The sequence below is a fragment of the Pimephales promelas genome, chromosome 15 (genome assembly GCF_988280905.1).
Source record: "Pimephales promelas chromosome 15, fPimPro1.hap1.1, whole genome shotgun sequence".
Lineage (NCBI taxonomy): Eukaryota > Metazoa > Chordata > Actinopteri > Cypriniformes > Leuciscidae > Pimephales > Pimephales promelas.
The window spans coordinates 2,270,952-2,295,725 of NC_142783.1; the positions used below are offsets into that span (position 1 = coordinate 2,270,952).

Below are 24,774 nucleotides of genomic sequence, written 5' to 3' on the forward strand. Positions count from 1 at the left end.
AAAATGTTTTGGTCAAACAAGCCTGAACAGCAACAGAGGGTTATACAGTAGAGACATGAAAAATTCAAGAGAAAAGCAGGCCATAGTGAATTAGGTTAGGGCTCCTCTAAGAAATATAGACATTTTATCAGGGCATATAAGCCTTTGTATGACATACTCGCTTTAAATATCAACAAAAGAAACCTCAAGCTGAAAATTCCTTAAATAGATGATGATCTTTCCAACCACAGCAGAAAGACTTACCTTCCATGGAAAAGTTTATTAGCCAACATGGCGTTCATAGATGTCTTGTATTCCAGATAAACACTGAAAGAGAGATACAGAGAGAGAGAGAAACTAATTACACAACAAGTCCTGACCGATTCTGCGGTAAACAATCAGAGTCTTATGCAAACAAGATGTTTCTTGCACTATTCAATTGTGTAAAAACAGAAAGGAGTCTGTTAGCTCTGGGTGTTTACGAGCCGGCGCGTGTAATGATTGGTCAGATGCGTTGGACTGTTTGGCCAACTGGCTCTCCACGAGAGCGCATCGGTCATGCTTTAGGAACAATACTATGCCTTGCCTTCACGCTGCCAGAATAAGTTGCTTCATCACTAACTGGCTAATGGTGTGAATTACAAAATTATGAGGTGCTGAACATTAAATGACTGCAGCATTTTTCCAGACCTCGCTCAAACAAGCATTTAAAAAGCCTTAGCTATTTTCCAATGCCATTTAACAATATATTTTTGGTGAAGTAAATGTTTATTCAAGACATAAATGTCCCTTTGAGTCAAGCTGTTTCAACACTATCGTGTTATGGTTCATGAGCGCCTGTTAAAAGCATCTTTAGGCAATGAGAAAGAAGTGTTTGGGCTGACGCTTTTGTGAGTATTTTTGAGTCATAAGTGTTCATTGAATTGATTGTAAAATCGATTTTCCATCTAAAGACGTTTCCATTTTCAACACCAAATACAGGCAAATCCACGGACACCTAACAGGCGTTAGGACGAGCGTAAAGAGGCGCTTGAGACGCACAAGTCAGCAATATTTCTGATGATTTATTGGTGAAGTTTCAGCACAATGACAAACAGGAGCGCAACATTCAGGGATTGAGATTAACACTCGACTCGCCAAATGTGGGTAAAAATGAACTTTGGCGGGAAACACTGTCCAATCACGAGCCAATCCAACGCTATCTCACGACCAAGTCGTACGAATTTGACGCACGATTAAAAAGTGTCTAATTCGTACTATTTCGTACGACCTCACTCGTACTAATTCGTACGATTTGTCTAAACCCACGTGATGGTTAGGTTTAGGGTCGGGGTAAGGGGTAGGTCATTCGTACGAATTCATACGAATTGGCCAATTCGTAAAATATGTACGATTTAGCAAAATCGTATTAATTCGTACGAGTGAGGTCGTGAGATCGGGTTGGCCAATCTGGCGTTTCTATGTACACTCACTTTGCTGGGAAGTTCGTGTAAGACAAATCTGCGCGGCTTTAGCGCAAATACGCAACTCGTGATCCTCATGGGGCCAGTAGTTCAAAACATTTAATCTGGATCAAAATGATCCGGATTTGGAAATACCATTTTTTCCTATCCAGGATCAGGTAATCCGTCTTACTTTTATGCCGGTTTTTCAAAGCAACATTGGACTGGATCACCCTGATCCAGATACACAGTTTTCAAGATTACCAGTGCTCTAAATGGGACAACATATCACAATGTGGGCTACCAGTAAAGAACAGGTAGAAGAGCCAACATCCCAGCAAACACAGAACGTTCCCCTAACGTTCCCGAATGGTCTGATGAGGATATTTTTTTGGGAACCAAACAAGAACGTTATAGGAACGTTCCATGTAGGTTATTTTTAGGTTCCATTTTTATAACGTAAGGAGAATGTTCCGGGAACGTTCCCTTAACCTTAAGGGAAAGTTCTAGGAACGTTCTGGGAACCAAAAGCTAACGTTCCCAGAACCTAAATTTGTTTGCTGGGATGGGGTCACTGTAAGCGTTTCTTATTTTTGACAAAACACAAATGGGGACAAGATCATTTTTATTTTATTTTTACTGAATAGCTTAATTGTTAGCCTATGTCTACTTTATCGCTGTTACAACGGTTACACAAGTCAAGTGCAAAATGTAAATAAAAGTATATACACTAAATGATACAAATGTATTATTTGACCAATTTTAAAGTTTTACTACATTTCCTTCCTGAAATCCACCTTGAAATCCCACCCCCTGTTGGGATCAGGATAATCCTGTTTTTTTGGATCAAAGTTATCCAAATCCCACTGACAAGTTTTGAACAACACAAACTGAAGGCTTGATCCAGATTAAAACTAGGATTGGATTCCCTGATCTTTCCCTTTTGAACAACCCATTTTCAAGATTTGATCAGCTTACCTTTGAACAACTGGCCCCATGATATATTAAATACAGTGTATCGCAGAATCTGTGCATTTCTGGCTACTTGAACACACACAAACACGTCACTACGCAACAAATAACGGCGCGCTTGTTCACCCGCCCTTGTAATCTAAGTCTTCATGTTTGCTTCCATTTTCAACAACACTTTTGATTAACTTACTTCAGTTGTATGATAGTAAAATAGTAAAGAAAATACTCGATATTTGTGAGTGATCACATCATAATTGTTATTCTGAATTGTAGTCATGCTTTTTTGAATGATTTATTACACTATAAGTGGAGAAAAGCTTCAAACGTGACTAAAATACAGTTATTTCCTGTAGAAGCCCCAGTAATAGTCCAGCTAATTTCATGATGTCAGAGGCAGATCAGGATGAACTCGACAGGCAGATCCAATCAGGAGTGCAGAGCACATGCATGAGTGAAGGGAATGATATACGCATGATATTGAGCATATTCATGCATACCCTCCCCGTTCAGAGAAGACAGACTGACGCTGGCACTGATTGGCCGGGTATAAGCACATCTGGACTGATCTAACGCAGATGTTTCCTATCCCACGCAAGAGGCGTAATAGTGCACCTATACATCATTTCATTCTAGTGTTCAATGGCATTTATGATAACATCCTTTCTACACTGAAAAACAATTGGTGTAGGAATTACTTTGAAACATTGTTACTCAAAAATTGAGTAAATTTCACAAATAATTACTATGCAAAATCTTTAAGTAGTATTTTCATGTAAAACATACTGTAATAATCTTTATTTACAACTCCTTCAAGTCTATTTTTTTAATAAGTGAACGATGTTGGCCATCCCCTCTGCCTCGTGCCGTTACACAGACGAAACACACTTGATGAACTAGTGAGGTGTGATGCATCTTTGTTTTAGTATCTTTGAGATACTATTATAACTTTTACTCTTTCTTATAACTTTTATAACTTTTTATTCATTTATATTTCAATGATTGTTATTTTATTGCATCAAGTTAAACTTAAAGGAGTAGTTCACTTTTAAAAAAAACTTTTGCTGATAATTTACTCACCCCCATGTCATCCAAGATGTCCATGTCAAGAAATTAAGGTTTTTGATGAAAACAATTTCTTTTTCCGAGTCAACTCGTTCATTTCATTCCTTAAATGAACCAAATGACTCGGAAAAAGATTCATTCATTTTGATGAATGAGTTCGAACAGGAGAGTCACGAACAGAGCAAGGCGAGCATTTGTGCTTATAAAACTTAAACTTTGTTATTTATGTATAAAATGAGCGATCGTTTCACTTGATAAGACCCTTATTCATCGTCTGGTGTCGTTTAAAGCCCTTTGAATAGTTTGCACTGAAACTGTCTTTTGGACCTTGAACCGTTTGGTCCCCATTGAAGTCCATTATGGAGAAAATCCTGGAATGTTTTCATCAAAAACCTTAATTTCTTTTCCACTGAAGAAAGAAAGACGTGGACATCTTGGATGACATGGGGGTGAGTAAATAATCATCAAAAGTTTTCTTAAAAGTGAACTACTCCTTTAAGGAAAATGAGAAATTATATTTCAAGTAACAAAACTTTGTTTATGGCTGTTGAACCACGACAACCATTTCATGGCTGTAAGTGAATAATGATGTAACCGTGTGGTTTTACCATGTAATTGTAGTAACACTTTACAATAAGTTTCCATTAGCATTAGCTAAACAATGAGCATTACATTTGTAAGCAATAAGGTCCTCGAGGCTGTGCTGTGTCGTGAATGAGCCACGGCTGAAGGGCGTTGTTAGGCTCGAGTTATTCACCATACAGCACTTGCCTCGAGTACCTTATTGCTTTTATAAAACGGTTACCACACAATACAAATATTAAAGTAAAAAACATTTATTAGTGCAACTTTCATGAAGTAAAATAACTAAAAGCCTTCCTTCCGCTGGAAAAAAATAGTCCCTGACCAATGTGTAATATGCATGAAAGCTCAAAATATGCATAAACACAACATAGGAACCACAGTGTTGCGCAGTGATAGACAGAGCTGTTGGGTGAAGCGGTCATAGCCGTGTGTTATCATGAATAAAGCACAGCTATTGACCAATCAGATTCAAGTATTGGAACTAACCGTTTTATAAGTTGCAGTATTTATTAGGGCTGTCAGTTAAATGTGTTATTAATGGCATTACCATAAACCCATTTTAACGGCGTCAATTTTTTTAATCGCACAATTAACAGTCTTTTTGGCCAAGGAAACTTTGTCGTTTTTTTCACATGCTTTTGCAACATGACGCGACATGCGCGGTGTGGCGCTCTGAAACCCATTCATTTCACATTCGTTTGTTGCTTTGTCGACCAAAGCGCAAGCGGATCTAGCTAGACCGTAAACAAACCAACAGGTGCGCCGCACACACTCGTTTGAATAGTAGGTTAACGTTACGTTTTGAGTGGACGACGAGCGCGAGACGCCGAAATGGATGCCAATAAGATTCTGAATGGAAAGTTTACTTTTAAAAGTTGCCAAATTCACTGACAAGACCAAAGTGATCTGTGTGTTTTGTCGTTGTGAACTGAGCGATCATCATCGCAGCACGTCCAGTCTGAAATACTGCTTGATGATGGCCAATTACACACACACACACACACAGATGATGCGAATTCTCATACTCCTCGCCAATATTAGGGCCTTGTCAGTATTTCTTTCACTCTTTTATTGATAGACAGTGTTACATTGTGTAAGAGATTATTTATAGGCTACATGTTAGTGTGAAATTGAACACAGTATATATGCTAATGTTGTTTTCAATAAAAAAACATTTGCACAAAGCAAGCCGATCCACTTTTCCATGTTGATAAGAGCATTAAAAAGAGAGAAAATAATGTAACAAAAAGAAATCAAGACATTTAGAATAGATAAAAATGTGCGATTAATCACGAGTTAACTATGACATTAATGCGATTAATCGCGATTAAATATTTAATCGTTTGACAGCACTAATATGTATATATATATGTTAACAAAAATTAAAAAATACTAGTGCTGTTAAACGATTAAAATATTTAATCGCGATTAATCACGAGTTAACTATGACATTAATGCGATTAATCGCGATTAAATATTTTAATCGTTTGACAGCACTAATAATATATATATATATATGTTAACAAAGATTAAAAAATACTAGTGCTGTCAAACGATTAAAATATTTAATCGCGATTAATCACGAGTTAACTATGACATTAATGTGATTAATCGCGATTAAATATTTAATGGTTTGACAGCACTAATATATATATATATGTTAACAAAGATTAAAAAATACTAGTGCTGTCAAACGATTAAAATATTTAATCGCGATTAATCACGAGTTAACTATGACATTAATGCGATTAATCGCGATTAAATATTTAATGGTTTGACAGCACTAATATATATATATATATATATATGTTAACAAAGATTAAAAAATACTAGTGCTGTCAAACGATTAAAATATTTAATCGCGATTAATCACGAGTTAACTATGACATTAATGCGATTAATCGCGATTAAATATTTAATGGTTTGACAGCACTAATATATATATATATATATATGTTAACAAAGATTAAAAAATACTAGTGCTGTCAAACGATTAAAATATTTAATCGCGATTAATCACGAGTTAACTATGACATTAATGTGATTAATCGCGATTAAATATTTAATGGTTTGACAGCACTAATATATATATATATATATATATATATATATATATATATATATGTTAACAAAGATTAAAAAATACTAGTGCTATCAAACGATTAAAATATTTAATCGCGATTAATCACAAGTTAACTATGACATTAATGCGATTAATCACGATTAAATATTTTAATCGTTTGACAGCACTAGTATTTATTAATCTTTGTTAACATTAGTTAATACAAACACAACTGTTCATTGTTAAATAATATTAGATACTGATTTTAATAATGTCTTTGTAAAAGTTGACTAATAAACGTGGTAAGACTTTACATAATTACATGCAAATAATCCTAAAGCAAACCCTAACCCTATAGAACTGATGTTTACAAATGTAAACGAATTATAAAGTTGCTTTTAAACAAACTGCTTTTGTAAGTCGCTTCAGTTCGCGACTGACATGCCAACCGTCCCTCTTTCTGTCTCTAACCTGTAATGTTCCCAGGTGTCCGGAGTAGGAAAGATCCGAACAAATCCGCCTCTCCTGTCATATTCCTCCTGTACCCTCCGCAGGACTTTCATCTGTCCAGGGGAGACATCAGATCATGCTGTTCAATATCAAATATGTAAGGAGCAGCCAAGAAGAGAGCAGATATCTGCACGATTTGGGCTGAGAGAGATGCTGACCTCTTCTGCTGTCAGGCCCAGTGTGCTCTCCGCTTGCTTCGCGCCGTGTTTCTCTCTCTGAGCTTCTGGGTCGGCACTGTTGGAGGACGGTGGTCTCTGGCGCTGGGCATCAGAGGGAATCATAACAGAAATATTACACATCATCACTATTACTACTACTAAAGCGGGTCTAACTACTAGCGCAGGTTGAATTTTACAATGTACACTTTTCAATTGTAGTCTTTTAAAAGGGCATCTGAAATAACAAACTAAGTTCAATCTAGTGTTTAGACTTTGACACATATCGATACTGGATTATCTGAAACTCACTACCAGATGCGCGTTCTCTCTCTCATCTCTGACAGCGAGATACACACTGCAAACACACATCCCTTTACTCACTCGTTTCATTTGCTCCGGATGAACATTGATGGTGTCATAGGGCTTGAATTTCGGCGTGACAAAGATTAATAAGATTAACTTTGCTTTCACATGCTGTTTGAAAGAGATGTAATTATTAACCCTCAGGTGCTCTTCGGTCATTTCTGACCGAAAAATTTTCTGTTTTGAATTTTTAAAAATCACAGCTTCATCCGAATGTTACGGCACTTGGTGATTTTTATGGCATTGGGTATGTGAACACACAAAAAAATTGAGGTCATGATCTGAGCATGCTAAGTGGTCTTAAAAAAAACAGTCACACTTGTGGTCTTTGGTCAAAAATGACCCCCATAGGAAATGAATGGGAAATTGACAAAAACACAAAAATTCACAATTTTTAATTAATTTTTTTACAATTTTTTTTAATAAGAAATCGTTTTTGAGATTGTTTCAACTATATATTCAAATCCAAAAAAAAAAAAAAAAATGTGTTCATAAACATCTGGGGAATTCACATGCCTCTCCATAGAGAGCTGTACATGCCATCTAGTTACACCATGATTCTACGCTTTTTCTCTATACTGTAACCAGATGGTGCTAATTTTCTTCAATTTTTTTCTGAAGGCCTAGACTCTATATTAAACTAAAATACTGCATTAATAATTTTTTGAAAAAGATAATATATATATATATATATATAGAAAAAAAAAATATATATATATTCCATGGCAAAAATAGACCATAAATATTGCATAAATATTAATGAATTCAATCAAATTGTCTCAAAATACTAAATTAAAAAGAATAAATATTATAGAACAAAAGTAAATTGCATTGGTTTTACTGGGATGGACGAAATTTAATTTTTAGGTGTCCGGTCACTTCTGACCGGGAAGATAACAAGTGTGACTCCGAAACGAAGAGCACCTGAGGGTTAAACTTACACACACAACCAGTGGTGCACCATTTGTGCTACAGACACGATCAACAACACACCTCATAAACCCTCCAAAGCTCATGTCTGTATCGTGAGCTTAATGTGTGCATTTCACTGGAAATATGTAGCTTTTAAAATTAAACACTTCATTATAAAGATAAAATTGCCTCACTTTTGATGGATTTGGTGTTATGGCTGTGATTCAGCCGTAGGTAGTCATTATATAGAGCAATATCGCATGGATACGAGTGTGATATTGCTTATACTATATACAAAAGTCCCCCTGAAGTTAAATATTTCATATTAAATAACACATTTGAAAGTTTTTATCCTTGAAAGAAAAGTCTTCATGTCTTAAAATACCTTGAATGTAACTCGACACCCTTTGCCACATTTAGTATGCGTGGTTCTATGAATATGCAAATGAGCCCCGCCTCCACTCACTCACTCAGAGATCCACTGGTTGACGATCACACGTTGATCTGTGTATTGGTTTATGTCAAGGTGTCATGACAAAGACATCATATTGATATGAAACAGCTGCTTCAAATTTTGCCAGCCAGTTTGATGGGTTGCTGAGGAGTCCCACCCAAACGGCCTGTGCGCCAACAATTACCAGTCCATTATAAGCATTTGGAACCAATAACAACACAATCCAGTGGCCAGGGTGAAGCTCACGAGCCTCTGCTCATCTCAAGCTTATGATCCTGGACCAACAAATTCATTCAAGCTATTTGAAAAATGAACAAATAAATTGTCTGCCTTTGTAAAATTGGGGCATGACAGTTTATACCATATAAATGACTATGACAGTGAAGCCAACAGGACTTCCCTATTCTCATAGAATTACAATGATTGATAAAATGTTATATTTATTGTTATCATTATGAGTTATCGTATTTTGTGTGAACAGGCTTTTACTAATCCTTTCAAAAATACTGATTATTGATAAGTGAGCCATACCTTAATTTAGGTCTAGCTTAGACACAGCTGAAAAAAGCAGAGATTCATGGGAAATGTAGTAATCCGATAAACTCCATCCAATTTTACATGCATAGAGAATGTATACAAATAAAGATTGTTGAGTAATCTTTAGGGCTGTGCAAAAATTAATTGCGATTAATCGCATCCAAAATAAAAGTCTGTGTTTACATAATATATTTGTGTGTGCTGTATATAATTATTTTGTATATATAAATACCTATGCATGCATGTATATATTTAAGAATTCTGTATATATATAAAAAATACATAATCTATATTATATAAATATAAATATTTTATATATGAATAACACATTTTCTTAAATATATACATGCATGTGTGTGTATTTATATACAAAATAATTATATACAGCACACAAATATATTATGTAAACACAGACATTTATTTTGGATGCGATTAATCGCAATTAATTTTTGCACAGCCCTAGTAATCTTATAAACCTTTTGATCAAAAACCTGAAAACAAATTTGTCTGGGTCTAAGTGAAGGGAATTGTGGGTCAGATTTCAAGTATGTATAGCGTAATTGAGTCCAGCCACAGTACAAATCAATCTCATAATCGATGAAGTCTGTTGACCCCTGGGGGTCACAGTGGCATCATCAGGTTTCTAACATCTTTAGAAAATAATGATCATAGTCTAGAAAGTGTACAATGAGAGATCATTCTAGTTAGATTAGTGCAATCTATTCCTACTGACTGCGCAGACACACCTAAATTATGAAACATGAGGGTTTTTCTTATTATTATTATTATTATTATTAAAACAAAACCAGGTTGTTTAAGTAAGTAATAAGATTTGAGAGTCTGTGCTGTATCGGGAATGAGCCACGGCTGAAGGGCATTGTTATTCACCATACAGCACTTGCCTCGAGTACCTCGAATACACACAATACAAAAATTAAAGTCAAAAATACGTAAAATCACTAAAAGCCTTCCTTCCGCTGGAAAAAATAGTCCCTGACCGTGAACACCAACAGAAGTTACATTATTTCGCCGTTAGATGGCAACAAAGTGAGTCAGTCAGTAGAAATATTTTATATTTATATTTTAAGGACTGAAACTTGTTGTAAACACAGAGAAGCAAGACGCAACTGACTAGCTTTATTCATTATAAAACATCGCTATTGACCAATCCGAATCAAAGACTGGAACTAACCGTTTTATGATAATCATCATGACTGGCCTAATACTCATGTGTTGCTCGGGTGTATATCCTAAACAAGGACAACTGTATGAATGAGGTAAAGTGTGTGTTTACCTGAGGCTTCTGGGTAGGATTCTTCACTCTTGACTGCTGTCGTGATAAAGGGTCCTGACACACCAGACCTGAGTGCAACAAACGGCTGTGTTCAGGCAAAAGTGGACTTTAATGATGATCTAAACACGATAATTATTCATCTTTATCTTTTCTGTGTGTAGCAAATACTGGAGCAGACAGCCAGAAAAAGTTGATATCATATCCAATCATATCAAATATTTAGTTTGGTGCCTCGTTAGAAGTTCTACAGTGGTTCACTGCCGTTCAAAGGTGTTTTTAAAGAAATTAATACTTTTACACTCTAAAAAAATCCTGGTTTGTTTTAACCCAAATTTGGCTCAAATGTTGGGTTAAAAATGTAATTTAAAATTTTAACTTCAACTTTCACTTTCAACTGTACATTTTTTAACCCAACATTTGGGTTTGCCCACATTTGACCCAAATTTTCGGTTGAAACAACCCAGCATTTTTTAAAGTGTATTAATACATTAAATCAATCAATCTTTTCTATTTCAAATACAGTTCTTTAAACTTTTTGTTCATCAAAAACAACAAAAACAGCATTGTGGTTTCCCTGATGATAATCATAAATGTGTCTTGATCATCAGTGATTTCTAAAGGGTCATGTGACACTGATGACTGGAGTAATGATGATAAAGTCAGCTTTGATCACAGGAATAAATGACACTTTACATGTAATAATTTAGCAGACAATAGAAGCAGTTGGACACACTGTAAGGGCCGTGTTTTTGTTTTTGTTGATATTAGTGTAAGTATTAATATGTCTAGTGTAGACAAAAAGATGCGTTTTTAACAGTTTCTTTAAAATACTTGGGTTAGACAGGTCATTCGTTTATTTTCAATATAGTCATATAGAAAACTGTTCTTTTTTGTTAGTTAGCTACATTAATTAACTTGAACTTACAATGAAAAATAGTTCTAAAACATTTATTAAGCTTAGTTTTAATACATTATTATATTAAAAGTTGTATCTGTAAATATTATTTAATGGACCCGAGCTGACATTTGGAACAATGAATAACTAAATGTAATGCTCATTGTTAGTTAATACATTAACTCATGTTCACTAATGGGACTTTCACAAAAACTGAAGACGAGTTCATGAGTTCTCCCACGGCGAGTCATGTTTGAAATGGATGTAAAGTGATGATCAGAAATGCGGATCACACAGACGCTGCCATAAACACGAGCAAGATGAAATACAGCATGTGATCTACAACCACCACTGAGCCGAGATCAATCGTTACAGTGAGCGCTTCTTTCTCTGGCGTCAGATTTGAGAGTTGTTGGAGTGGTGTCAAGCCATTGCACAAGCACAACACAACTTTGCCTTGAGCAATGATTATTTTCATGAGCTCTGCAGAGGTGTTTTCTTCAGCCAAATCGTGACAGTTCAATGACTCATGCAAACAATCCCTCCATGTACGCCTGCATCTAATGCTAACGTAACGAAGCCTGCCTGCGGGGAACTCTTTAAAGCTGTGGTGAGCGCTATTGATTTCTCTTCAGGCACGTCACACGTCAAATTTCATGCTCGGAAAAATGTGACAAAACCACCAGCAGTCAGCAATGCCTCATTAGTGATCTGTGATCCTTTGTGAGCCAGAGACAGAGAGGCCCTTCCAAATCACATTTTAATTGTTTTTACAAATTCTGTGTTTTCTATTTCATTTACTGTAGGTTGTGTGTTTTATGATACAAAAATGTCTTATGCATAAAAAACGTATATACATAAGTAAAAAAAAACATATATTCCTATATCCTATATATACTTATATACACTGTACCTATATATACTTATATACATCAAACTTATATTCCTATTTCCTATATACTTATATACACTGTACCTATATATACTTATATTCATCAAATTTATATTCATATATCCTATATATATACTTATACTGTCATGATTCTGCCATCATGTCTTAGATTTTTCCTGGTCTTGTGGCAGGATCGTGACAGACCCATGTTTTGTGTACAAGCGCATGGCCTGTGTGGCCATGTGCTTGTGTTGTCTCGTTACATAACCCCGCCCTCTTGTTATCCTCGTCTTGTCATTATTGTCTAGTCGGTGTCACCTGTCCTCGTCATTAGTGTTCCCTATTTATTCCCCTTGTGTTTGCTGTCCTGTGTCGGTTCATTGTGAAACCTACCGTGAGTTCAGTGTTTGACTTTATCATACTTTGTGTTTGTATCAAGCTGTGTGTAACTAGTTGAGAGTCTTGTCAAGAAGCGTTTGTTTCTATTGTTAGTTCATAGTCTTAGTCTAGTGTGTTATACCCTGTCCTGTTTTGCCCCATCGTGGGTTTTTCTTTCTGTTTTGTCCTTTAATAAACCCCTTTGAGAATCAGTTGCTGTCTGCTAGTGGGTTCATCAGCCATCCACATAACAGAATGAACCGACCAACAAGAAACCCAGCAGACAGCAAGCCTATTTATCCTACTCTGCAGCCGTCAGACCCCGAACAATGGTGGCAGTCGGCCATCACCGACAGCCTGGAAGGCAAGCTTCCTTTCCCTCCTCAGGGAGAGTTGACCCTGAGGAAGTACGCCCAGGTCGTGGAGAAGAGGAGGTTTTTCTTGCCGGAGATTCTGGTCAACCGCTACTTCATCGCGGGTCTTAACGTCCATCCTCCTCTAGCTGAACGTGAGAGACTGGTCAGCCGCCCGTTCCACAAGATGGTGGACAGTCTGTCACAGAGGGAGCTGCAGGGTGCTACAAGGTCTTCATCTTCCGCTACACTTCCTGTGATCCCTGAGGGTCGTCTGTTAGCTGTTGCTACACTTGGGGACCAACCCAGTCTTACCGCGACTCCTGAGACACCTTCCACGTCCATCAGTCTTCATGGTAAGCGTGGAAGGCACCCGTCGTGGGAGTCAGCATCAGAGTGTTCCTGCCCGGAATCCTCCTCGCCTGCAGTGAGCTCACCTGTTCCGGTAACAGTTCCTGTTTCACCCCCCTCTCCAGTCACTAGTCTGGCTACCTACTCCGCCCCACGACCCAGGAGGAAGAAGAGGAGGAAAGGACCTTCTGGTTCTCCGTCTCTACCCCCTCCTGAGCCCGTGATGGCTCTCCAACCCGCCGCTGAAGTCGGAAGTGCTGTTCCCTGTCCCGCTGCTGTAAGCGTGGCTCCGGTTGTTGCAACAGGAGATGCCGTTCAACAACCTGCTGCAGAAAGCGCCTTTTCTCAGTCGGCGTTGGGGAGATCCATTCCAGAGACTTGTACTGTGAATGTCGTCTCTGAGTCTTCTGCCGTGTCTGCAGAAGAGAGAGCAGCAGTCGATTCCGCTGCAAGGGCTGTGGTACAGTCCGTTTCGGCTCATCAGGAGATGCCAGTCATCATCGCTGCCAGAACCCTGTCCGAGTATTTATCCCGTCTGGCCAGAATTCTTGATGTCCCAGTCAGTCCTGTCTCGTCCCCAGTCCCTGTTTCAAATGCTCCAGAGAGCGCCGATCCCAGTCGAGAAACTGTCAGCGCTGATCCCAAGTCTGCTATACAGAGCACAGATCCCAAGCCAGCTGCAGTCTTCGCTGATCCCAAGTCTGCTACACCGAGCACAGATCCCAAGCCAGCTGCAGTCTTCGCTGATCCCAAGTCTGCTACACCGAGCACAGATCTCAAGCCAGCTGCTGTCTTCACTGATCCCAAGTCTGCTACACCGAGCACAGATCCCAAGCCAGCTGCTGTCTTCACTGATCCCAAGTCTGCTACACCGAGCACAGATCCCAAGCCAGCTGCAGTCTTCGCTGATCCCAAGTCTGCTACACCGAGCACAGATCCCAAGCCAGCTGCAGTCTTCGCTGATCCCAAGTCTGCTACACCGAGCACAGATCCCAAGCCAGCTGCAGTCTTCGCTGATCCCAAGTCTGCTACACCGAGCACAGATCCCAAGCCAGCTGCAGTCTTCGCTGATCCCAAGTCTGCTACACCGAGCACAGATCCCAAGCCAGCTGCAGTCTTCGCTGATCCCAAGTCTGCTACACCGAGCACAGATCTCAAGCCAGCTGCTGTCTTCACTGATCCCAAGCCTGTTGCACAGAGCACCGTTCTCAAGTCATCTAGTGAGAGTTGTGATCGCAGTCCAACTGCAGTGAGCACTGGTCCTAAGCCAGCTGACTTAAATGCGGATCGCAGGCCAGCTGCCACTAAGACTGCATCCCCGTCTGTTCTGATCTCCCCTGGCTCCTCTAATTCCCGGTCTGTTTCCCCATTTGTCCCTGTCCCCACTGTTCCTGGACTTCCGTTTGTTTCCCCTGTCATGGCTCAACCCCGGACTGTTTTTCCCTTGTCCCACACCACTCCTCCCAAGCCCGCTCGGTCCTCTCGTCCTAAGCCCACTCCCCGTGGTCCCAGGACCCCTTTCCCGCCCACCCACCCTGGACTGTCGCGCAAAGACATTGTGTTTCCTCCCCCTCCTCTGCCCTGTATGATGTTTTTGATGTTTCATCCCAATCCTGTCATTGTTTATTCTTGTATGCCCTTATTATTATTTGTTATGTATTGTTGGTTCTTGTCTTTGTCCCAGTTGGTCTTGTCTCATGTTTGATGTCTCCTTGAGGAGCGTCTGGAAGCCGCTCCTTAAGGTGGGGGTTCTGTCATGATTCTGCCATCATGTCTTAGATTTTTCCTGGTCTTGTGGCAGGATCGTGACAGACCCATGTTTTGTGTACAAGCGCATGGCCTGTGTGGCCATGTGCTTGTGTTGTCTCGTTACATAACCCCGCCCTCTTGTTATCCTCGTCTTGTCATTATTGTCTAGTCGGTGTCACCTGTCCTCGTCATTAGTGTTCCCTATTTATTCCCCTTGTGTTTGCTGTCCTGTGTCGGTTCATTGTGAAACCTACCGTGAGTTCAGTGTTTGACTTTATCATACTTTGTGTTTGTATCAAGCTGTGTGTAACTAGTTGAGAGTCTTGTCAAGAAGCGTTTGTTTCTATTGTTAGTTCATAGTCTTAGTCTAGTGTGTTATACCCTGTCCTGTTTTGCCCCATCGTGGGTTTTTCTTTCTGTTTTGTCCTTTAATAAACCCCTTTGAGAATCAGTTGCTGTCTGCTAGTGGGTTCATCAGCCATCCACATAACATATACCTATATGAAGAGTTCAGATGCAAAAGCCTCTAAGTGCCATTTGAAATTTTCTTCTAAAATGATCATTTTTATCAAGCTTGTATATTTAAGTTCAGTAATTTCACTTAAATGGCAATGATAATTACCTATTAATTGTCATTTAAGTGAAATTACTGAACTTGGATATATAAGCTTGATAAAAATGGTCATTTTAGAAGAAAATTTCAAATGGCATTTAGAGGCTTTTGCATCTGAACTCTTCATATATACTTATATACACTGTACCTATATATACTTGTATATATCAAACTTATATTCCTATATCCTATATATACTTATATATATATATATATATATACGCTGTACCTATATACTTATATACATCAAACTTATATTCCTATATCCTATATATACTTATATACACTGTACCTATATACTTATATACATCAAACTTATATTCCTATATCCTATATATACTTATATATACACTGTACCTATATATACTTATATTCATCAAACTTATATTCATATATCCTATATATACTTATATATACACTGTACCTATATATACTTATATTCATCAAACTTATATTCATATATCCTATATATACTTGTACATGACTTAGAATATTTGACAGTATTTTACAAATGTGTTCAAATTACATTAAAAGCAGTTCCTTTATTTTTGATGGCAAAGTGCTGCACAAAAGAAGTTAAAACTGTTAAAATTAAAACGAAAATGGAAGAAAATTGGCAAACGAACCATGGGAAATATGACATACTATTATGCTACATAGTGCATGAAATGCAGTGTCATTAGTTTGCCTAAAATAACAGAACGTGTGAATGTTTTAGTGTGGTAGGGAGCAGGTGTACATTTATTTCCCACCAACTAACATTTTGAAAATGTGAACATTTACATTGATCCGAAAAATTACTTTAGAGCGGCTTTACTTTACGAACGATTTACACAAAATTGTGGTCATCTTGTGTTTCATGAACGAGGCCCATTGTGTGATATTCCTTAATGTTTAATAACTATACTGTAAAATAGAAATAAAATCCAGTCATGTTTTCTTAAAGTTAAACTGAACTTTTATTTTGGCTAAAAGTGCTGCTGAAGATTAGGTTCGTGATTAGGTTTGAGTGTTTATGTGCAGATGATCATCACACATGACTGAGTTTGAGTAGTAGAGACTTCAATAGCTGTGTTTTGCATTTTAATATTAAAAGACACTAGTCCATATCCCCATTTGATTAACTGTGTATCCCTACTTTTGATTATTTATCCAAAATTTGTCAAAATTATGTCACATTCTGTGTTAGACTGGATTCAGCGATTTCATATGCGTTCTCCGCATCGTAAAAATCATAGAGTCCTATAAAACCTCATGTCAGGGAGTAAAGCACAACCCTCCATCCTCTTAACCGGTCATTACTTTACACCAAACAAATGTGACCCACATGACAAAAGCCACGGCCACAGGCAGTAACCTGCAGTTATGGGTGTTCTGTGGTTTGAAAATGAGACCATACAAGACCATTTACAACATGAGACTGAGGTGAAGTGGTAGAGGACTGTGAACTGTGAGCCTGGGAAAAGAAACTCACCCACAAGAGAAAACATGTCGGAGATCATGCTGGCCTTTATCTTCAAATCCAGAGGAGCATCACTAGAAATATAAAGGGGGGAGTATTAACCATCCAACATTAAAAGTAAATTTAAAAGAATCAACAGGTACATTCAACAGACCAAAAATAGCCCCAAAAGCGCGATTCTTTGGTTAAATATTACTGTAGTAGGCAAATATATATATCTGTATTGTATTACAAGCCTTAATGTTCATTAACTTCAGCATTACGTGACACTATATCAAAGTGATTTCCGGCATTTTGACTGATTATAAATTGCATTTACCCGTGAAAACAAAAATGGAAAGAGACGTGAGGATTTGAGGAGAATAACGAGAGATTATTCGTGCATTCCAGTGAATTATCAATGGAATATCGTAAATTAAATTCATGAGAACAGACCACAAATGTGCCGTATATGTCGTTCTCTTGCAAAGGAAAAAAGAAAATCATCATGAGGAAAAGGAAGCAGCGATAGATATTCTTGTTATAACGTCATGTTAAAATACCAAGTATAACATTATTATCATGATGTCTGAAAATAAATCATGAAGGAAAATTGACGGATCAGCTTTATTTGTAGGGCAACCTTATGATTTGAAATGATTCGTTTCAGCCGTTTTGAATGGAAGTTCCCCAAGCCGGAAGTGCCCCCCATAATTCAAAACGCAGGAAGCTCGTCAGGAATAAAGTGGATAGCACTAAACGGCCAGTCGCGACCACAGACCGAGCCCATACATACACTCTTAGAAAAAAGGGTTCTATATACAGTATGTAGAATAGGGTTCTTTACTCAACTCCAAATGACATTTTATGCTAAAAAAGGTTCTATAATGACAAGAAAGAACCCGTTTGGCACAAAGGTTCTTTATAGGCTATTATTCATTCATATATTACATTATTCTGCAATATTTTGTTGTTGTAATAAAATTATTGTTTATTAAACTTAATATCACATTTTAATCATGCTGATTTTTGGAGGAGAAAATCTTAAATGTCACTCTTCTTTGTATATTGATTAACTACTTAAAATTATATAAACATTTTCTAACCCCCATATCTTGAATTTTGATACAGAAAATTTTAGGGGTTCCAAATACGTAGCGTTTTAGAACCTTTTAAGGTTCTATAAACTGTAGAACCTTTTCTTCTAAGAGTGTAGGTGTACCAAGTTTGCTGAAACTATCTCATTTCGTTCAAGAGTTCTAGCCGTTTTACTAAAAGTGTCCACGGCCACTTTGAAAGTTTTGGCATCCCGTCGCAGAAGTGAATCAAAATGTTGGATTTTTTGGGTAAGTATTGCCGAGCCAGACTAAAGAGAATCTTTATGCAATGGTTTGGTTCAGATCAAGCGAAAAACTAGTTTGCAAAAGTAAGTTTTTCAAAAAAAAAAAAAAATCAAAAATACACAACAATTTTGCAGGTCAAATCCGAGACATGCGCTACGCTACGCTACACGATTGAACCCCCAAAAATCCAAGAGAGCAGATGCAACGTAACAGCTTGTGATACATGAATAATACCGGACTATGACAATCTGAAGGTCATTGTTGAACATCTTGACGATGTTCATTAGTAGTATTGGAAAATGTAATGTCAGTGGTGAGAGAGAGTTGCCTGGGAAAGCTCTTCGCTCTATGGCTTTTACCAGTCTTTACGCAACCACTTGCATGGAAACACAGGTTGGCTTTCTAAAGGCCGTGTGTCCACCAAAGCATTTTTTGCCAGCTGAAAACGCTAGACGCTCTGCTGAAGACGCCGAGCTTTGGGCGCTTGAGAGCGTTTTGGCAGGGCAGCGTTTTTTTTTTTCCGTTGAGACGTTTCGTTGCTATGATACACAATATCCAGTTTACTTGCGACTGATTTCACAGATAATTTGTTTCAAACCAAAAATGTATTTTTCATCCATAATGTTGTTTGGTTATCTCTGCTGGTTGATGTCGTTGTACAGAAAGAATGTTGTGACAGTTGGTCAGTGTGGTTTAGCCCCGCCCCTCCTCCACTGTGATTGGACGGTTGGGTAAAACGTGACAGTGATGAGCGCTGCGTTTTATCCAAAGTTGAACATTTTTCAACTCTCTCCACTTCAACGTGAAAAAACGCTCAGCGTCTCGTTACGCTCATGGCGTTTAAAAAACGTGGCGCTCCCATTGAAAACAATTGAAAACATACGCCAGACGCGTGGAAAAACGCTTTGGTGGACACACGGCCTAACCCTTCATTTCAACTCCCAGGAAGCAGACGATGACTGTTCAGGATGTTCATACAGTTGATGATGAGGAATACTGTCAAATGATGGCTTGGTTGCAATATCTCATTGCAGAGCATCAAAGCTTCTGATCCAGTTTTGGACACGTCTAGACCTGAAAACATCCAATTGAGTAGATCTTTGATGGTCGACCAAATCACCTGGAACGGGAAATCCTTCCTCTCATCTGGTGGCACGCTTTGAAATAGGCTTTTCTTGGAGGCTTCGATTTGATCCCACCACTTATGAAAGATACTGTGGCATAGATCAGCGACTTCATAAGGAATGCTTGAGATGCTCTTTACACCTTATTGGGTTTTACACGGATAAAGATAAGACTTTTAAATTAGACTTAGACTTTCTTCTGAAAGTGTTTTGGAAAGTCTATCATCAGCTCAATAATTTGCATTTTGTGAAACTACTGTACAGACCATTGAACCCACTGTACTTCAAAGTAGCACTTCACTTTAGGGTCCAATTCTCACTATTAACCCGTTGCATATTACTAGGATATTGACGATTCTTATAAAGCATATATTAATGCCTTATTCTTTATTACCATATTCTACATACCTTAATCACACGATATCTAAACTTAACAACTACCTTACTAAATATTAATAAGCAGTAATTAGGAGTTTAATGAGGCAAAAGTCAATTGATTAACTAGATTCACTGTCAAAATTTCCCCCAGTTCAAATATAGCACCACAGGGCCAAAAATGAACATTTGATTGCATTTCTATATTTGCCTAAAATTCATTGTTTGAATGTGATGGAAATTTAAAGTGCAAAACGGAGTGATCTAACACAGGCAGAACACAAACACCCAAAACCTAGGAAGAAGCAGTTATTGTACACATCAGCATATACACATAAGAAAATGGAAAAATCAAAGGATTAGTGTGTGTGTGTGTGTGTGTGTGTGTTGCTCACCATGCCAATGAGGGAGAGAGGTTCACTTCCAAGAGCCACGGTTTGAGGTTGGAATCAATGAGAACGTCGAAACCATACAGTTCTGCGAATTGAGACACACACACGGGTGAATGGGAGGACACACACCACACAGAGGCGGACAGTGCTACCGAGAGCCGTCTGTGAATGTAAATGAACAGATTACAGCAGTAATGGAAGAAGAAACACAGGCCACATACACATTAAAAACCTCTTTAACATACAGAAGTAAATCCTCTGAATGATGTCTCTCCTGATAGTGTTCGAGTCCAGAAAGTTTGCATTCAAATTTTGATAAATTATGACATAAATATTATCTAGCATGTCAGAAAAGCTGTGTGACACTGAATTAGCAGCTAGTTTAGTTTTAAGAAAGGATGCAGATGTGGTTGTTACTATCTGAATTTTTGTTGGAATTTAATGTGAAAAATGGTGTTTTTGACCCCAATATGGTTGTTATGACATCAGCAAAATTTCACAATTCTCGATTCAATCATACACATTAAAAACTAAGTAATAAAGTAATAAAATATGAACAAATAAACAAAATACAAGGGGAGGGGCTTAGGCTCTGTATCCAATCAGGTGCTCTTCGTTTCGGAGTCACACTTGTTATCCTCCCGGTCAAAAGTGACCGGACACCTAAAAATTAAATTTCCTCCATCCCACTAAAACCAATGCAATTTATTTTTGTTCTATAATATTTATTCTTTGTAATTTAGTATTTTGAGACAATTTAATTGAATTTAATATTTATGCAATATTTATGGTTTATTTTTGCCATGGAAAAATATATATACTATTTTTCTATATATATTATTTATTTAAAAAAAAATATTAATGCAGTATTTTAGTTTAATATAGAGTCTAGGCCTTCAGAAAAAAAATATTTTTTGAAGAAAATTAGCATGTGAATCCCCAGCTGTTTATGAACACATTTTTTTTTGTTTGTTTTTTGGTGGATTTGAATATATGAAACAATATCAAAAACGATTTTTTATTAAAAAAAATGTAAAAAATAAATAAATAAATAAATAAATAAATAAAAATTTGTGCATTTTTGTGTTTTAGTCAATTTCCCATTCATTTCCTATGGGGGTCATTTTTGACCAAAGAGCACAAGTGTGACTATTTTTTTTAAGACCACTTAGCATGCTCAGATCATGACCTCAATTTTTGTGTGTGTTCACATACATAATGACATAAAAGTCACCAAGTTTCATAACATTCCGATGAAGCTGTGATTTTTAGAAATACAAAACAGAAATAACCGTTTTATACAGTATAAATATAGGTTATATGCGTTTCCTCACATGATATCAGGAAGCAACGTAATACACATGACGACAGGAGTGATGGCGGAGTGTAAATTACTCTCCCACTTCTGCTAGTTTCACTGAGATATCTTACGCCGTGCGAATTGGCCATTAATATTACAGACGTCCTGTGGTAAAATTGCATTACTCCATCTACCCTTGTAGAGTTAATCCCGTCCGAATAGGGCTAAAGAAGCACATGTGACTGACAAAAACAAACTAAAAGTCCATGAAAGCACAGAAACTAAGCGAACATAACCGTGACAATAACAGTAGTATTCAAGTACAGAAATTGAATAATATAAAGTAATCAAATGTAAACTAACACTGGATAGTCTGCGCTGTATAAGTTAAACAGATTAATCCTTATTAAAGCTACTAAAGTCAAGAGCAGTGAGGGATTTTCTGTCTTTTGGTGTTTGATTAACATTGATGTTTTAGTGAACATGATGAAACGAAAACATGATGAGCTGTGACCATCCATAACATCCAAATCAGTCGAATCCTGTAACGTCACAAGCTGCGAAAGAGACGCTTTCGGTCCGCGTGATCCGAAATGGAGAGAAACGCAGGCAAGTACGGGTTACTTTGGGCTGAAACGACAAATATTAAATGTTGCCTATGTAGGCGATTCACTAGGTTTTGGAACAGAGCCTATATGTGGCTCTAAATGCCCTATAAAGCAGGTCTTTATCAAACAGAAAGGGGTTTCTGTGTCTTTTCTACATTCACTGACACTAAGAGACAGAGTGTTTGAATGTGTGTGTGTGTGCTCATGTGTAAACAGAGCTGTTTTAAAGAGCTCATAGAGTGGGGCGACACATCAGCTATAAATAAGCCTGTGTCGGCCTGCTTACTTTATACTAAATTTCATGGCATCAAAGAGATCAACAGCTGATCCCACTATTCCCACTTCACCTGTGTCTGTCTATATCATTAGACTGATGATGGCTCAGTTGGGTTCAGCTCTCATGTGCCTCTTTTAAAAAAATATGAATACTTTTTGCTCTCCTCCTGTCGCAGATTTAGAAACTCAATCTTTAAATCTGAAAATCCGTAAAAAAAAACTGTTATTTACATGGTTAAATCTAAACAAGAGACTGAAACAGTGGTGGAATGTAACGAAGTACAAATACTTTGTTACTTTACTTAAGTATATTTTTCACGTATCTTTACTTTACTTAAGTAGAATAAATAGTGCATACTTTTTACTTTTACTTCGTTACATTTTGCAGCAATTATTCTACTTTCTACTTTCTACTGTTACTTTTTCATTACATTTTCTGATCAGTTTTCCCTGCCAAAACGTAATCTGACCGTCCGTTCGTTGCACGTTTGTCTCACCAGTGACGTTTGGTTGCCATAGATATATCAACTAAATGCGTCTCGCACAAAGTGCGTTTATCGTGCAATTTATACGCGAAAATGTGTTTTTACGTGCATAGGAAACGCACCGTGTGTAATATACGTTTGGTTAGGATTATGGCAAGCCAAGAGGTTCAGAATTACACCATGAATTAATCGCGTTTACTGCCAAACATAGTTATTAACATATAGTAAGGATAAGCATGGTTTATATTGATATAAATTGCAAGCTTGTTTCAGAAATGGTGACAACAATTTTTTCCCATCATTATTGAACATCATTATTGGAGTATTAGGTTGAATGAGTTAGAATTAAATGTTTTATTAATCATTAGAAAATAGTCATTAAGAGAATAAATTGTTATGCAAGTACATTTAAAATCAGGTACTTTTTACTTTTTACTTAAGTATAGTTGTCATTGCGTTACTTCTACTTTTACTAAAGTAAATATTTATCTGGTTATTTGTACTTTTACTTAACCCTTATGCTGCATTAGGGACATTTTTGGTCTTTTGCAGTTTAATTTCTTTGACCATTTTGGCTGTTTTAATGCAAATGGTATGAAATTTGGCAAAATTGTGACTTTTTGGATACATGTAAAAAATGTGATCCCATTTTGCAAAATATGTATAACACACACTGTGTAGATCAAATAGTAACACTCAGCACCATAAAGACCAAAAATGGCCCATTGAAACCCATTAAAACGTTGTTTAAATCTGAGGCTGTCAGTAATACATGAAACATGATTTTTGCACAAACATCCTTTCATTTTGAAGCAAAAGCATTATATTTGCATTATATAGTGTATTCCACCAGATGACGTCACTACATATTTATTCCCTATGGGTGGAAATGCACCTTATTTTAGGCAATAGGCAATGTTTAATAGGTGGCCATTTTTGGTCTCTAACGCGCTAAGTGAGATTTTTTGCAAAGTGGGACTGTGATAATCCAAATCTAAAGTTTTCTCTTTGCATTTAGTTTATTGAAAATAATTGAATTTTTGTGTTTTTTCCTCTTATACAAATCGATGGTTTCGCAAACAAAACTGGTAATTAAAGAGTTAAAATCCTGAAATTGAATACATTTTTGGTAGTTATGATGAGGACTGATGCTGGTTAAAAGATTTAACTTGGTAAAAGTGGAAAATAATAATAATATATAATATTTTAGGCAATGTTTAATATGTGGCCATTTTTGGTCCTTAATGCACTCAACGGTGTTAAAAATCTAATGCAGCACAAGGGTTAAGTACTGAGATTCAGTACTTCCTCCACCACTGGACTGAAATAAGAAAGATTACATGAATACATGCTTTTAATATTTCTTGTGTGAAAACTGTATCTATCAGTGTGATGTTTTTCAGTTGTGTTTTTGCCAGAATAACTGAAGACTATTGGACTGTTTTTGGGTGAACTATCCCTTTAAAAGCTCACGAGTCTTTAAAGTTTTAAAGGTCAAGTTGTCCTCTAATGAAAACTGTTGTTTCAGACCCAAAAACCAGCTTGACTGTGACGTACCTCTTACTCTGACACACTTTTTCTCCACTGATTCATAAGCAGTCACTCAATGAATTAAAAGAAAAGCACATCTACCTAGTTCATCGTTGATTTTTCAAGAAAGATCCCAAACCAGATTGTGACACGTACACATGGTATACTGTAATCTATGTATTTGTAAACTGGTAGGATGTGCATGTAAGAGCATCTGGACTTGGTTACCCAATCCCTCCCGTGACTCATCAGAGGGTCTTCATCAGCTGACGGGATTCAAAACGAGGATGAATCCATAACTACAACCAGATGCTCTTGGATAACATTTTACCTGCTTCT

General features: G+C 37.3%; 1 protein-coding gene across 2 annotated transcripts in view; it reads right to left on the minus strand.

The window, feature by feature from the left end:
- The window catches only part of ttll5 (tubulin tyrosine ligase-like family, member 5), a 125,461-nt gene that overhangs the window by 70,173 nt on the left and 30,514 nt on the right, over positions 1–24,774 (minus strand). For both annotated transcript variants that reach the window (XR_005618360.2, XM_039651050.2), the window contains exons 13-18: positions 20,240–20,321; positions 17,036–17,097; positions 10,331–10,398; positions 6,771–6,872; positions 6,574–6,665; positions 244–306 (exon numbers count right to left, since the gene is read on the minus strand). Coding sequence is in view for 1 of the 2 variants with exons in the window: in XM_039651050.2 (XP_039506984.2) it covers positions 244–306; positions 6,574–6,665; positions 6,771–6,872; positions 10,331–10,398; positions 17,036–17,097; positions 20,240–20,321 (469 nt within the window). In the remaining variant the exon portion in view is untranslated. The remainder of the gene's footprint in view (positions 1–243; positions 307–6,573; positions 6,666–6,770; positions 6,873–10,330; positions 10,399–17,035; positions 17,098–20,239; positions 20,322–24,774) is intronic.